Source organism: Papio anubis, unplaced genomic scaffold (assembly GCF_008728515.1).
Source record: "Papio anubis isolate 15944 unplaced genomic scaffold, Panubis1.0 scaffold227, whole genome shotgun sequence".
Lineage (NCBI taxonomy): Eukaryota > Metazoa > Chordata > Mammalia > Primates > Cercopithecidae > Papio > Papio anubis.
This window is the reverse complement of record NW_022162317.1, coordinates 83,415-97,613: the sequence shown is the minus strand read 5'-3', so window position 1 is coordinate 97,613 and position 14,199 is coordinate 83,415. Positions and strand designations below refer to the sequence as shown.

Sequence of the window (14,199 nt, the reverse complement as noted above, 5' to 3'; positions counted from 1 at the left end):
AGCTTGCAGTGAGCTGAGATCGCACCACTGCACTCCAGCCTGGGCGACAGAGCGAGACTCCGTCTCAAAAAAAGAAAAAAAAAAAAAGCTAGTAGTTACTATTATAAAAATCCTCCATATTAGAGACATATTTTCAATCATTTTAGCCAAAAGTTGGCACTGTTTGTGGTGTTCATGGTGACTCTTACATTGTTCTACTGCATTTTTTCTTCATATCACCTTATCTTCCTATGTGAGGTAGCAATTACTGTCCCATTTTTAGGGATGAAGAATTCAAGGCTCAGAAAGGTAAGGTCATACAGTTGAACAAGTGGCAGGGCTAGAGGTCCCAATTCACATTCATCCGGCTCCACATCCTGTATCTTCCACAATGGCCCTTAAATTACCAAAGCCAAAGATAAACTTCTGGATCACCTATTTCACCTAATACAATGAAACTCCAGAAGGCCAGAGAAAGGCTTGCAGGAAAGTAGAACATAATAGGAAGAAGAGCAGTCTACCATTGAAAGACTTTGGATCAGGTGGTCACAACTTTGAGGCTGGCCAGTAAAGCTCTCTTGGACCTACACAAACCTCTGTCATAGCACTTACCAACTTCACTGCAACAGGGGCTTTCTCGTCCATCTCCTCCATTAAACAGAGTACTCCTTGAGATAGGGACCATGTCTTATCCAGCTCTGTATCCCCAGCGCTCAGCACAGGGCCTGGCACATAGTAGGTGCTTATTTGAATGAATGAGAAAATCTCTTTTTCTGTTGAGTACAGATATTAAATTACCTCACAAGCTGGTTGGGAGGATCAAATGAGAAACGAATTTGAATAAAATAAAAAGAATTATACAGGCAGTGGCTGCTTTGTGACTCAAGAAGGAGGTATCGTTTATTGGAAAATTATAAATTTGCTAAGATTCATTCGTTCAACAAAAATTCACAGAGTAGGCTACTATGTGCCAGGCCCCATGGCAGGGCTTGAATATACAGTGACAAACAATGGATGTGGTTCCTGATCTCAGAGGTAAGAGTTTAGTGAGGGAGATAGATACTCAAAACAGTATTTAGTTATAAATTGTGGTAAGTTATATGAAGGAACACTACCGTGCAATATGAGAGAATATACTGGAAAATCTAATTCAGAGATCAGAGAAGGGTTCACAGAAGAAAACATTTAAAATGAGACCACAATGATCACCATGATTTGCTTATTTTTGTTTGCCTTTAATATAAAAAGACCTTGAAACCATAAAGTAAGCTATACAGAAATATCTGGGGTTTTTAATCGATGAATAGGGGAGGGGGTCTCCCAATCAGCTCGTTTTAGAGGGGCCCCATGCCAAGTAGTTTTGGCAGACAAAACCAGGAATTTTTTCAGTCTAAACCTATGTTCCTCCCATGCATTCCAACCCATCAGCTTCGGAAAACATGGGCTCTTCCCACTATTTAAACTCTCACCTTGGGGTTGTCTGTACTAGAGGTTTTCGGGTGGCTCGGAAGGTGACAAAGGCTGTGACAGCAGAGAACAAGATCCAGATCACTAGGAACCTCCACCAGTGCAGCTTCACTGTGAAATAGAGGGGAACAACCCACATCTGAAAGAGGGTCACCATCTGAAACACAAACACAAGCGCTTCAGCTCTAGCCAGATCCCTCTGCAGCTCTGTCCACAGTCCCAAATGCAGCTTGTTTTCTATTTTAGCTTGATCCTCTCCTGTACTTCCAGCTTTGGATAAAGGTAACTCCACTAGTGATACAAGTCACAAACTTAGGACCATATTTGACTCCTCCTCCCTTTCATCCCTCACTCAACTATCTCTTGGATATATTCTTTCCTTTCCATTTGAGCTCTTGCTACCACTTGGCTGGCTGACTGCAATGAGCTCTTTGTTAATCTCCCTGCATTCAGTGTCTATCCTTTTGAGGAGTGAAGAATGGTACCCCGAACACAAAATCTTGACCATGTCATTTCTCTGCTTGAACAGTCCCCCTGCATAAAGGATAGGATCCAACATTCCTTTTATTTATTTTGAGATGGAGTCTTGCTCAGGTTGCCCAGGTTGGAGCGTAATGGCTTGACCTCGGCTCACTGTAGCCTCTGCCTCTCAGGTTTAAGCGATTCTCCTGCCTCAGCCTCCCGAGTAGCTGGGATTACAGGCACATGCCACTATGCCTGGCTAATTTTTGTATTTTTTGTAGAGAGGATCCAACATTCTTAGCCAGGCTGTCAAATCCCCCATAATATGGCCCCAACCTACGATTTCAAGGGCCATCTGCCACTCCCCAGGCCTTTAAGCCAGGTTGTCCCCATCAGGTTGTCCTTCCCACCTGCCTTTCTGCCTGACAATATCACATCCAAGACACACAAGGCCTTCAGTCTCCTTTCCAGGCAGAGAGTGCTTTCCAGTGCTCCAAAAGCATTTTTTTTCTAACATCATTATAGTGCTTATCTAGAGTATGAGGCTGGGCTTGAATTCATTCTCTACCTGTATGTAAGCTCCTTGTGGGCAGTGACTAGGCCGTATTCCCATTTCCTCTACACTAGAAAACTGCTGGCCCACGGTATGTCCTTAATAAATTCCAATAAATAAAAGGAAAGTAAAACAAGAGTAGGATTCCCTCGGAGAGAGGTACATTTCTATTTTAAAGAGTGCCTGTTTTACTCTCCCTCCTTCAGAGCCTTCCCTCAGACTTGTTAGCTGAAGTTTTTTAAAGGCATAAAATAATTCTAACTCTAAGACAGAAGTTTGAAGTCATCGCCAGTCTTCTCTCCAATGCCTCCTAACTCCCTTCCCAACCACCCTTCTGTCACTAGATGTCACCCTTCTCCAGTGAGTAGCAGGTATAAAAAAAGATACCACATAATACGTAATGGAGGTTTTCTTCCTGATGCCATCAACGAAATGAAAGAATATTTTTTAAAAAACAACAACAAAAAAGAGAGATACAGAGAGGAAAAGAGTGGCTAGTTTCCTGGCGTTCTATAGTAAACTAAGAAAGTATTGCCGGGCGCGGTGGCTCAAGCCTGTAATCCCAGCACTTTGGGAGGCCGAGACGGGCGGATCACGAGGTCAGGAGATTGAGACCATCCTGGCTAACACAGTGAAACCCCGTCTCTACTAAAAATACAAAAACTTAGCCGGGCGAGGTGGCAGGCGCCTGTAGTCCCAGCTACTCGGGAGGCTGAGGCAGGAGAATGGCGTGAACCCGGGAGGCGGAGCTTGCAGTGAGCTGAGATCCGGCCACTGCACTCCAGCCTGGGTGACAGAGCCAGACTCCGTCTCAAAAAAAAAAAAAAAAAAAAAGAAAGTATTTACTTGGCCAGGCATAGTGGCTCACACTTGTAATCCCAGCACTTTGGAAGGCTGAGGTGGGCGGATCACGAGGTCAGGAGATTGAGACCATCCTGGCTAACACGGTGAAACCTCGTCTCTAATAAAAATACAAAAAAAAAAAAAAATTAGCTGGGCGAGGTGGCAGGCGCCTGTAGTCCCAGCTACTCACTCGGGAGGCTGAGGCAAGAGAATGGTGTGAACCCAGGAGGCGGAGCTTGCAGTGAGCCGAGATCGCGCCACTGCACTGCAGCCAAGGTGACAGAGCAAGACTCTGTCTCAAAAAAAAAAAAAAGATTAGGGATTTCTAGACCAGTGCTATCCAAACGAAATATCATGCAAGTCACAAACACAGTTTAAAATCTTCTAGTTACATTTTTTAAAAGGTAAGAAGAAACAGGTTTTCATTTCAATAATATATTCTATTTATCCCAATATATACAAAATATCTCAATATGTATTCAAGATTAAAATTATTTATGAAATGGCTTACTTTTTTTGGTACTAAGGCTTTGAAATCAAATATGTATTTTACATTTACAACAGACTAGCTACATTTCAAGTGGTCAGCAGGCACATGGGACTGATGGCTGCCATAATAGGTAGTGCAGCTTAGAGCTTCGTTTTAGTGTTTGTCTGTAGCTACCATTCTCTTACAGACTTCTCTGTGACAAAAAAAAAGCCTCAGATGGTCAGGCATGGTGGCTCACGCCTGTAATCCCAACACTTTGGGAGGCCAAGGCAGGTGGATCACCTTAGGTCAGCAGTTTAAGACCAGCCTGGCCAACATGGTGAAACCCCGTCTCTATTAAAAATACAAAAATTAGCCAGGCCTGGTGGCAGGCACCTGTAATTCCAGCTACTTGGGAGGCTGAGGCAGGAGAATCGCTTGAAACTGGGAGGTGGAGATTGCAGCGAGCTGAGATTGCGCCATCACACTCCAGCCCAGGTGACAGAGTGTGAGACTCCATCTTAAAAAACAAAACACACGCACACACACAAAAGCGTCATTTTATAGGAAAAAAGAAACAGAACAGGACAGAGAAAATGGTAAGCAGAACCACTTTGCTTTAGAGGTTCCCATTCTGTGTACCTGAGGGTACTGGCTGCTGGTCCATGAGCCATGAAGCCTCAATAACAATTCACTGCACAGGAACCCACAACTGACTCTCTGAATGAAGCATTCTAAAACAGTCTGACCTTACATAAAAAGTGTGGAAGCACCAGGATGTACTAACAAATGGCTACCCAAATAATGCCCCAGGTGCCATTTTCTGCGAGACACTAGGAGCACCAAGAAAAGACATCACAACAAACAACTGCAGATTATTTAAACTAGGGGAAAAGGCAACCCAACTTATGAAACTAAAAGGGTGGCATATGGCAAGAAGGGGTGGAGGGTTTTTGGTCTTCACGCTATTTGCTTTAACAGGCTCATGGGACTGTTTACAAAACAGTAGGCCCAGAGAAGAATTAAATCACATAGTCTGGTCACATTTGCTCTCTCTGAGAAAAAAACAGAAATTCCTGTTCTCCTGCCAGTTTTTCAAAAACTTGGCTGTTGCATTAAAACAACCAGCCTGCTCTAAGATGCTCTTTTCCACTCCCCACCAATCACCAATAGTATGTTCTGAAGAGGAATGTGAATCAAGGTAAGTTTCTCTACATGCAGCTCTGCACATTTTGGGTGAGGACAGAAGCAGAGATCCTGGATTCTATTCTGAGTTGGACAAAGACACAATTAGGATTAAGTCTGGGCATCAGGAAAGAAAAATCTTGTTTGTTTTGTAGTTTTCGGGCTTGAAATTTTAGGATGAAAAAACTACATCTAGAAATATACATCAAGTGGCCGGGCGCGGTGGCTCAAGCCTGTAATCCCAGCACTTTGGGAGGTCGAGATGGGTGGATCACGAGGTCAGGAGATCGAGACCATCCTGGCTAACACGGCGAAACCCCGTCTCTACTAAGAAATACAAAAAAAAACTAGCCGGGCGAGGTGGCAGGTGCCTGTAGTCCCAGCTACTCGGGAGGCTGAGGCAGGAGAATGGCGTGAACCCGGGAGGCGGAGCTTGCAGTGAGCTGATATCAGGCCACTGCACTCCAGCCTGGGCGACAGAGCGAGACTCTGTCTCAAAAAAAAAAAAAAAAAGAGATATACATCAAGTATGTAAAGCTACATCAAGTCACACCAAGAGAAAGAGAGAGAGAGACTGTGTGTGAGAGAGAAGAGACAGAGAAGAAGAGGCAAGAGAGAAAGGGAAAAAAGGGGAGAGAGAAAGGAATTTAGACATAGGATTAGGCTTTTTGAAACCAGATGGTGGAGTAAAAGCCCAGGAGACCGGGGTTCTAGTACTGTTCTGCCTCCAACTCACTGGGTCACCCTAAGGAGGTCCTTCTTCCTTGGAGGAAGGGATTGGCTTGATTTTTCAAACCCCTTCAAGTTCTAACAGGCTAAGTTTCTATCAACTAGTTCTGTATCCCAGACTTCCTAGGAGAGTAGAGACAGTGTTCACCCACTTACTCATTCAACCCATTAAGTATTAATTTTGCATTTAATGGGAAAAGGAGTACAGAAATAAACATGACCTCTAGTCCTCTAGGGGCTACCAGGTTAGCTGCAGGAAAAAGATCTAAATCAAACTCTAATTTTAATGATTCTGTTAGCCTTCAGACCATTTCCAGAAGTCCAAATAGAAATGATTAAAGAATGAACAAAATGAAATGATACACTGAAATGATCAGAAATTTTAGAATTAAAACTATCTAAATATGAATCCCAATACAGCTAATTACTGTGTTAACGTAGGCAGATCGCTTAACTCTGATAAGCTTTGGTTCTCTAAACTATGGTAAAATGGGGTTAACGGTATCTACTCATAAGGTTGTATGGGTTAAATGAGTTAAGGCATGGAAACACTTAGAACAGTTCCTAATAATGTCAGCATTCATTATGAGTAGTGTAGTAAATATAAGCATTTGATATAATAGTTTTTATATTTAAATGGAAGTAATATATATAAAACAAGTGTGGTGCGTAATTCATAATAAGCGCTCAGTAAATGAGAGCTCTTATTACGGCTTTGCATGATTAAAAATGCATAAAGTCACACATACAAAGGAGCAAAGACCAGAATGAGGAAACTGAAATAACTGACATATGAAAAGTGATGAGGTTATAAGCAATTTCTTATTAATGTTTAATTGTCCTTTCTAGGAAAAATAAATTATCAGAAAACACAAACCAAGAATTTGAGGCCATTTTCAGGTCCCCAGGCTGTCTCCATTAGGGAGTGAAAGCCAGCTTATGCTTGGGGCCTAGAAAGCAGCTGCTGGTGGAAGGGCAAGTTCCTGGGGAGGGGCAAGGCAGAGGAGCTGAGTGAACAGAACATTCTACCATGCGATAAAAGGGGAAGTTACCTGGTTTCTTTGTTTGGTTTAAAATTTCTACTGTAAGCTGGGCATGGTGGCTCACTCCTGTAATTCCAGCACTTTGTGGGGCTGAGGCAGACGGATCGCTTGAGCCCAGGAGCTTGAGACCAGCCTGGGCAACATGGCGCACCCTGCCTCTTAAAAAAAATAAAAATAAATAAATAAATAAAAATAAATTTTTTTTTTCAGTTTCTACTTCAGTATTTATCGGCATTTTGCTTGGTAAATAAGTTTAAACTTCATTAAGGAAGGCATATAAATGGCGATAAACAGCTAAAAGTTATGCAGAACAATTGCAGGGCCTCTGGTGCCATCTCATGGCAACACTTATGGAGACACACTTGGTTCACTAATTTGCTCAAACACTTGTGCCTGATGCTATGGAAAGCATGAAAGCCTTGGCCCTCCAGGACTTGGCTGATGGGATATAAACACATGAATTAGGCGGCCAGTACAAAGCATCAAGTACTGACATGCGAATTCAGAGGAAAGATGAGGCAGGAGCTGTCAGGAAAACATCCTGGAAGAGGCAGAGTTCTGAATGATTCTAAAGGAGGCTTGGGTCTGGCCAGGTGGAAGGAGTAACACAAAAGTCATTCATCCTTCTTTCCCTGAATGTGCAAATACAAAGCTGAAGACTAGCCTGAAACTAACTCATTGATTTACTGAGGGACAAGAATAGCAATATCCTGCTTATTCCTCCACAAGGCTAAAATAGTTGAGATGACGATGTCAGATGCTAACAGTAAGAGCTATTTCACATTTAAATGGATTGCCTCTTAACTGAGATCTGGAACCATGAGTAGAAGGTGTGTTGGTAGAGATGGAATCAACACTACCTGACAATTATTTCTAATAAGAAAACCTGCAGATCCCTTTCATCTCAGAGAAATCAGAATTCATGAAAACAGATCATATCTTTCCCTGTGCATCAGGTGCCTTTCCAGTCCGCAGATGCTTGGCACTTTTGACTTTCAGGATTCTCATCTTACCACCTCTACGTCTCCTCATGTTGTAAGCTAGAGATCACTCTCCCACCCTATCTGGCTGAAAAGCAATATTGTGGATGAAATGAAACTATAAGCCCAAGTAGTAGAATAAAGGTAGAGACCCACAGCTAATAGAACAATCAGCTTGAAAATATGCTGACAAATAGACTGCAGTCAACTGGAGGTAGGATTCTGGGACATGCTCCATGGCTCTGCTCAATATTTTCATAAATGCTTTGGAAGAAAACACAACCTCCAAACTGTGGACAGCACAAAGCTTGTGGGGAGAGAAAGGGAGGCAGAGAACATGGAAAATAGAAGAAATAAGATCAAAATGAATAAAGTTTATATTTAGGGTTCTTTTAGCCCTAACATTCCATGAGCTAATAAGCTGAAATGAAGAATCAAAACCACAAGATGAAACCTAACTACCAAAGTATAGGACGGGGAAGGAATGGCTTAATAGTAGCTCACATGAAACAGGCTTAGGGGTTTCAGTTAACCACAAATTGCCAGGGAATATATGCCAACAGGGCTGCTGCCAACATAGCCAAGACAACCCTGCTTAACTAAGAAAATACTCAGAATGGGCCAGGCGCCGTGGCTCATGCCTGTAATTCCAGTACTTTGGGAGGCCAAGGTGGGCAGATCACGAGGTCAAGAGATCGAGATCATCCTGGCCAATCAACATGATGAAACCCTGTCTCTACTAAAAATACAAAAATTAGCTGGGCGTGGTGGTACACGCCTGTAGTTCTAGCTACTCGGGGGGCTCAGGCAGGAGAATCGTTTGAACTCGGGAGGCAGAGGTTGCGGTGAGCCGAGATCGTGCCACTGCACTCCAGCCTGGGCAACAGAGTGAGACTTCATCTCAAAAAAAAAAAAAAAAAAAAAAAAGAATATACCCAGAATGGAGGAGGCAGCAGGTCTACTGTTCTCTGCTCTGTTAAAGTATCCCTGGGACCCTGGGATCAGGGCTTGGGGCCACACCATACAAAGAACACTAACAAATAAGCATGGTCGTAAGACAGCAGGCCGTAAGAGAGCAGCTAGGATTGTAATAAAGGGTCTGGAAACCAAATCACATAAGGAACAGCTGAAGACACCAGGATATTAAGCCTGGAGAAGACTACAGGAAGGCTTCAGATGAATGATAGCTGAAGAGTCATCCAGAGGCCCAATAAACAGACATATTCAGTGTAGTTTCTATGACCTGGTGAGACACTACACGTTACTGGACACTCTACAAGGCAGAACACGGTTGGAGTTGTTTCCCTCCTATCGCACCTACACATAGTCATCCTTACCATTCCAATACGAATATATTTGCTAGACAGCTCTTTCCTGATGCTGACCTGAAAAATCTGCCTTTGTGTCATTTCTGTCTCTGGGTCCAACTCATCTTTCAGAGGAGCACAAAGTAAATTTACTCCATGTTTCTTTTGAGAACTCATTCTAATACCTAGAACTATGTCTTCTTTCCCATCTCTTCCACTTCAAGCAAATGAGTCAGTCAAGCAGTCACTTAATAAACATTTACTGAGCACTTACTGGACGCCATGCTAATGACTGGGGAATTCAGAGATGAAAACCAAAATCTCCTGAAGAATACAAGTCTACTGAGGAGAAACATATAACCACAATTAAGTGCTTTAACGGAGTAAGGGCTGGTGACCAAGAAAGTATAGAGAGGCACTCCACTCAAAGTGGAGAAACCTCCCAAGGAAGGCTGCCTGAAAGAAGAATCCTTTGATTTCCGTCCTGATGGCCAAACAGGTCCAGATAGAAAAAGGCATCATGATGAGTGTTCCAGGATGAGGGGGCATGGTATACTTGAGAAAAGACAGCTAGTATTTGAGGAAGGGGTGAGAAATGAGCCTAAAGAGGTAGATGAGACTCAAAGGAGGCCGATAAAGATACCACAGCTACAAGTTTTCATTATATTCTGAAGATAGTAGTTTTTATTTCTCATAGAAAGTGAATTACAGCCCCTTACCATCTTAGTCAGAATTCTCTAATTCCACATTCTAGTAATCCTCTTAATATCTTGGTCTAAGAAAAATCTACAGTACTTTAAAGATTTCCAGGTAGGAGATTTTGCCACTCACCGGTTCCAGGAGGGAAAGCAGTTCAGGAGGTAGAGATCTAAAGATATACTGTATTTGGTAGCAGACAGAGATGATGAAAGCTTCTTCCTAGAGAACTTCAAAAATAGGATGGATACTTTTCCAGGCATAAACTTATCCCTTCCCCTAACATCCCTGAGGGAGCTAAAGAGTAATGTTAGACTCTGACTAGATGATGAAAACTGAGCTATGCAGAAGCCAAAAGGCAAGTCTGGTTTGGGCTAGGTTTCCAATCCAGATCTTCTGTCTCTTAAGCTGCCTACCAATCATCATTCACTGAGTTTGTGGGGAAATCTGGAGAGGCTAGGTAGGCAAGATGATGAAGAGACTTAAGAGGAGGTTGAGAAAGTACCTGAGATCCAAGGAAAGGACTTAGGCAACAGGCGTTAAATAAGGAAACTCAAGAGGGTTAAAAACTTCTGACTATGGCAGCAATTGATAAAAATTTCCTGAAGCCTTTAAGAGGAACCTACAGAAAGAGCACTTAACCAAGAATGGGATTTTGGTTTTAGGTCCAACTCTCCAATTTAATGGTCATGTGTTCCCAGCAATCACTTCAGGATTCTGTACCTTGGTTTATTAATCTGAAAACTGGAGATAAATACCTACCCTGACTACCTTGCAGAGCTGTTATGAGGTTCCAAGAGAGAGTAAATGAGAAGAATGCAAGTCTGCTGCGGAGAAAGAACCAACCACAATTCAGTATAAGTGCTATAACAGAGTAGGTGGAGTATTTTTTAAATCATCAACAAATCTGAACTATAAGCAATCTAAAGTATTAGTATTGCTAGAATTGAAAAGAACAGTATCTAAAATTTAGATACAGTATGATCTCTTACTCCAAACAACAGGGCTTTTTTTTTTTTGTATTTTTACAAATTTTTTGTTTTAAATTTTACATTTGTTCTTCTTTTAACCTTATTTATTTGGCCTCTTCTTTGTAAGTAGGGCTTTTGTTTTTTGGGTTTTTTTTTTTTTTTTTTTTTTTGGTTTGCTTTTTGTTTTCTGAGACGGAGTTTCACTCTTGTCGCCCAGGGTGGAGTGCAGTGACATGAACTTGGCTCACTGCAACCTCTGCCACCCGGGTTCAGGCAATTCTCCTGCCTCAACCTCCCCAGTAGCTGGGATTACAGGCACCTGCCACCACGCCTGGCTAATTTTTGTATTATTACTAGAGACAGGGTTTTACCATGTTGGCCAGGCTGGTCTCAAACTCCTGACCTGAGGTGATCTGCCCGCCTCAGCCTCCCAAAGTGCTAGGATTACAGGCGTAAGCCACTGCGCCCAGACTGTTTTTTGTTTTTGAGACAGGGTCTCACTCTGTTGCCCAGGACGGAGTGCAGTGGCACAATCACAGTCCACTGTGACAATCACAGCCTCAACCTCCCAGGCTCAAGTGATCCTCCCATCTCAGCCTCCAAAGTAGCTAGGACTACAGGCCTACACTACCACACCCAGCTAATTCTTTTTTTAAAGATTGGGTCTTACTACGTTGCCCAAGCTGGTCTCAAACTCCTGGGATCAACCTATCCTTCCACTCCAGTCTCCCAAAATGCTGGAATTACAGGCATGAGCTACTATGCCCAGCCTACATTTCTTTTTTTTTTTTTGAGACCCAGTTTCGCTCTTGTTGCCCAGGCTGGCATGCAAAGGCGCGGTCTCGGCTCACCGCAACTTCCGCCTTCTGGGTTCAAGTGATTCTCCTGCCTCAGCCTCCTGAGTAGCTGGGATTACAGGCATGCACCACCACACCTGGCTAATATTGTATTTTTAGTAGAGACAAGGTTTCTCCATGTTGGTCAGGCTGGTCTCCAACTCCCGACCTCACTTGATCCGCCCACTCGGCCTCCCAAAGTGCTGGGATTATAGGCATGAGCCACCGCACCCAGCCGCCCAGCCTACATTTCTCTTAATGTGAAGGTTGGACTTGAGCTTCTAAGTTATGGACAGAACTTAATACTTCTCAGTGGACTGGAATACCTGCTCATCATCAGTCTCATAGCTGGCAATATCCATGTTGCTCTAGGTTCTAGAGCCTATGACAGTGTTTCTCATCAGGGGTGATTTTGTTTCCCAGGGGACATTTGGCAATGTCTGGAGACATCTGGTTGTTACAAGTGGACAAGGGTGTCAGTAGCATCTAGTGAATAGAGGGTAGGGATGCTATTAAACATTCTATAATATACAGGACAGCCCCCGAGAAAACAAAGAAGTTATCTGGCCCAAAATGCCAATAGTTCCTCTGTTGAGAAACCTTGGTCTAGGAGAACAGAGCTAGTGTTTTTCCATTCAGTGGTCATGGATGCCCACTAAAAGGACGCACCACCAACCTGCACTAGTGAAGAACAAAAAGTTTCATTCAGTTTGAAAGAAACAGAGCCTTATCAATTAATTCCATCATTTCTTGGCATGCCATAAGAGGCATTTTTTTTGAAAGCTCTAATGGCTAATTTCAAACAGTTCATGTTTCTACTGCTCAACAACAATCCCAGTGCCTCTCCTTTACACAACATTCTCTGGGGAGTCTTCCTGATTCTTTCATTACTATTCCTCACCCCACAGACATTCTAATGTGCTTCACATGTATATTTTTATTTGTACCTGTTCATACAAACTGTTTATTGCTTTCTCTGCTTATATTTTTATTAATTGGCATTGTGTTATACATCTTCCTGTTTCTTACTTTTTCCTCTCAGTACTATGCTTTTAAGGTCCTCCCAAGTTCCTACAGGTACTTAATGTATTGCTTTTAACTGTAAAACAATTTCATGATATGCATCCGTCACATTTTACCTATTTACTCCCTCAGAGACAGATATCCAGATTGCCTCCAACTCCCCAATGTTCAGCCATAATTAACACTTCAGTGAACACCCTCTTCCATGTCCCCTTAGGATGTGTCACAGGGTGTGTATATTCACTCTGACTCAGCAATGCCATGCTGCTATCCACAATGCCTGTACCAGTCTTCATACCCACAAAAAAGTACAAAAAAGCTCCTATAGCCTCTGATCCTTGCCAACACTTGGCACTATTCAGCTTTCTAGTTTTTGCCAACCTAAAAATAGATGAAAAGCGGTATCTCATATTTTTATGTGCATTTCTCTAATTACTAATGACTCTGAGCATCTCTTTTCATGCTTGATGGCCTTTTGGGTTTCCTCTCCTGTAAATATGTTCATATCCCTGGCCTGTTTTTCTGTTGGAGTTGCTGTCTTTTGTTGATTTGTAGGAGTTTCTCTGGATAGATATTAATCTACTGTCAGTTTTAATCATTATTCATCTCTTCTCCATTCAGTTATCAGTTAACTCTGCCTATCATATCTTTAACAGAACAGAAATCCTTAATTTATAAAATCAAATTTATCAAATCTTTCTTACTTGCTTACATTTTTATTTTGAAAAATTTGTTTATTTATTTATTTTGAGACAGGGTTTCATCTGTTACCCACACTGTAGTGAACTGCCATGATCTCAGTTCACTGCAACCTCAAACTCTTGGGCTCAAGTGATCCTTCCACCTCAGCCTCCTGAGTAGCTGGGACTACAGGCATGCACCACCACACCTGGCTACGTTTTGTATTTTTTGTAGAGATAGGGTTTGGCCATGTTGCCCAAGCTGGTCTTGAACCTCTGGGCTCAAGTGATCTGCCCACCTCAGCCTCACAAAGTGCTGGGATTACAGGCATGAGTTACCACACCCAGTCTGCTTACATTTAAAAATTAGTTTCATAACTTTACCTTTCATAATTAGGTCTTCATGTTGAGTCCCCTTTGTATTCAGTATTATGCACAAACCTAGTTTTAATTTTTCTCCTTGTGGTGAGCCAGTTTTCTCAACTAATCTACTTAACAATGAATACCTTCTTACTGATTGGTGGCTACATCTTTATTGTAAATTAAATTCCCATCTATCTCTCTGAGATCTGCATTTTGTCCCACTGGTCTGTTTGTCTATTCTTATAGCGTATCTTAAGGTAAGGTAAGTCCCTGTCTTGGTAGTTGCTTTCTTTCTTGCTTTATTTTTGAACTTTAGGTAGAGAAAAAAATAAATTATTCAAATTATTTGGTTAATAAACATTCTCATCATTAGACCATGCATGGACCACTTTAATTTTTTAAAGTTATTATTATTTTGTCTTTTTTTAAATGACAGAGTCTCACTCTGTCACCCACACTGGAGTACAGTGACGTGATCATAGTTTACTAAAGCCTTAAACTCCTGGGCTCAAGCAATCTTCCCGCCTCAGCCTCCCAAATAGTTGGCATTACAGGTGCACACCACCACACTCAGCTAATTTTTTAATTTTTAGAAGAAACAGGGTCTCCCTGC

The 14,199-nt window shown here is 42.3% G+C and overlaps 1 protein-coding gene across 2 annotated transcripts in view; it reads right to left on the bottom strand.

Moving 5' to 3' along the window:
- LOC116268551 (RING finger protein 121) overlaps window positions 1-14,199 on the bottom strand; it is a 68,398-nt gene that overhangs the window by 13,833 nt on the left and 40,366 nt on the right. For both annotated transcript variants that reach the window (XM_031661694.1, XM_009186824.2), the window contains one exon: window positions 1,449-1,603. In XM_031661694.1, the coding sequence (XP_031517554.1) occupies window positions 1,449-1,603 (155 nt within the window). The remainder of the gene's footprint in view (window positions 1-1,448; window positions 1,604-14,199) is intronic.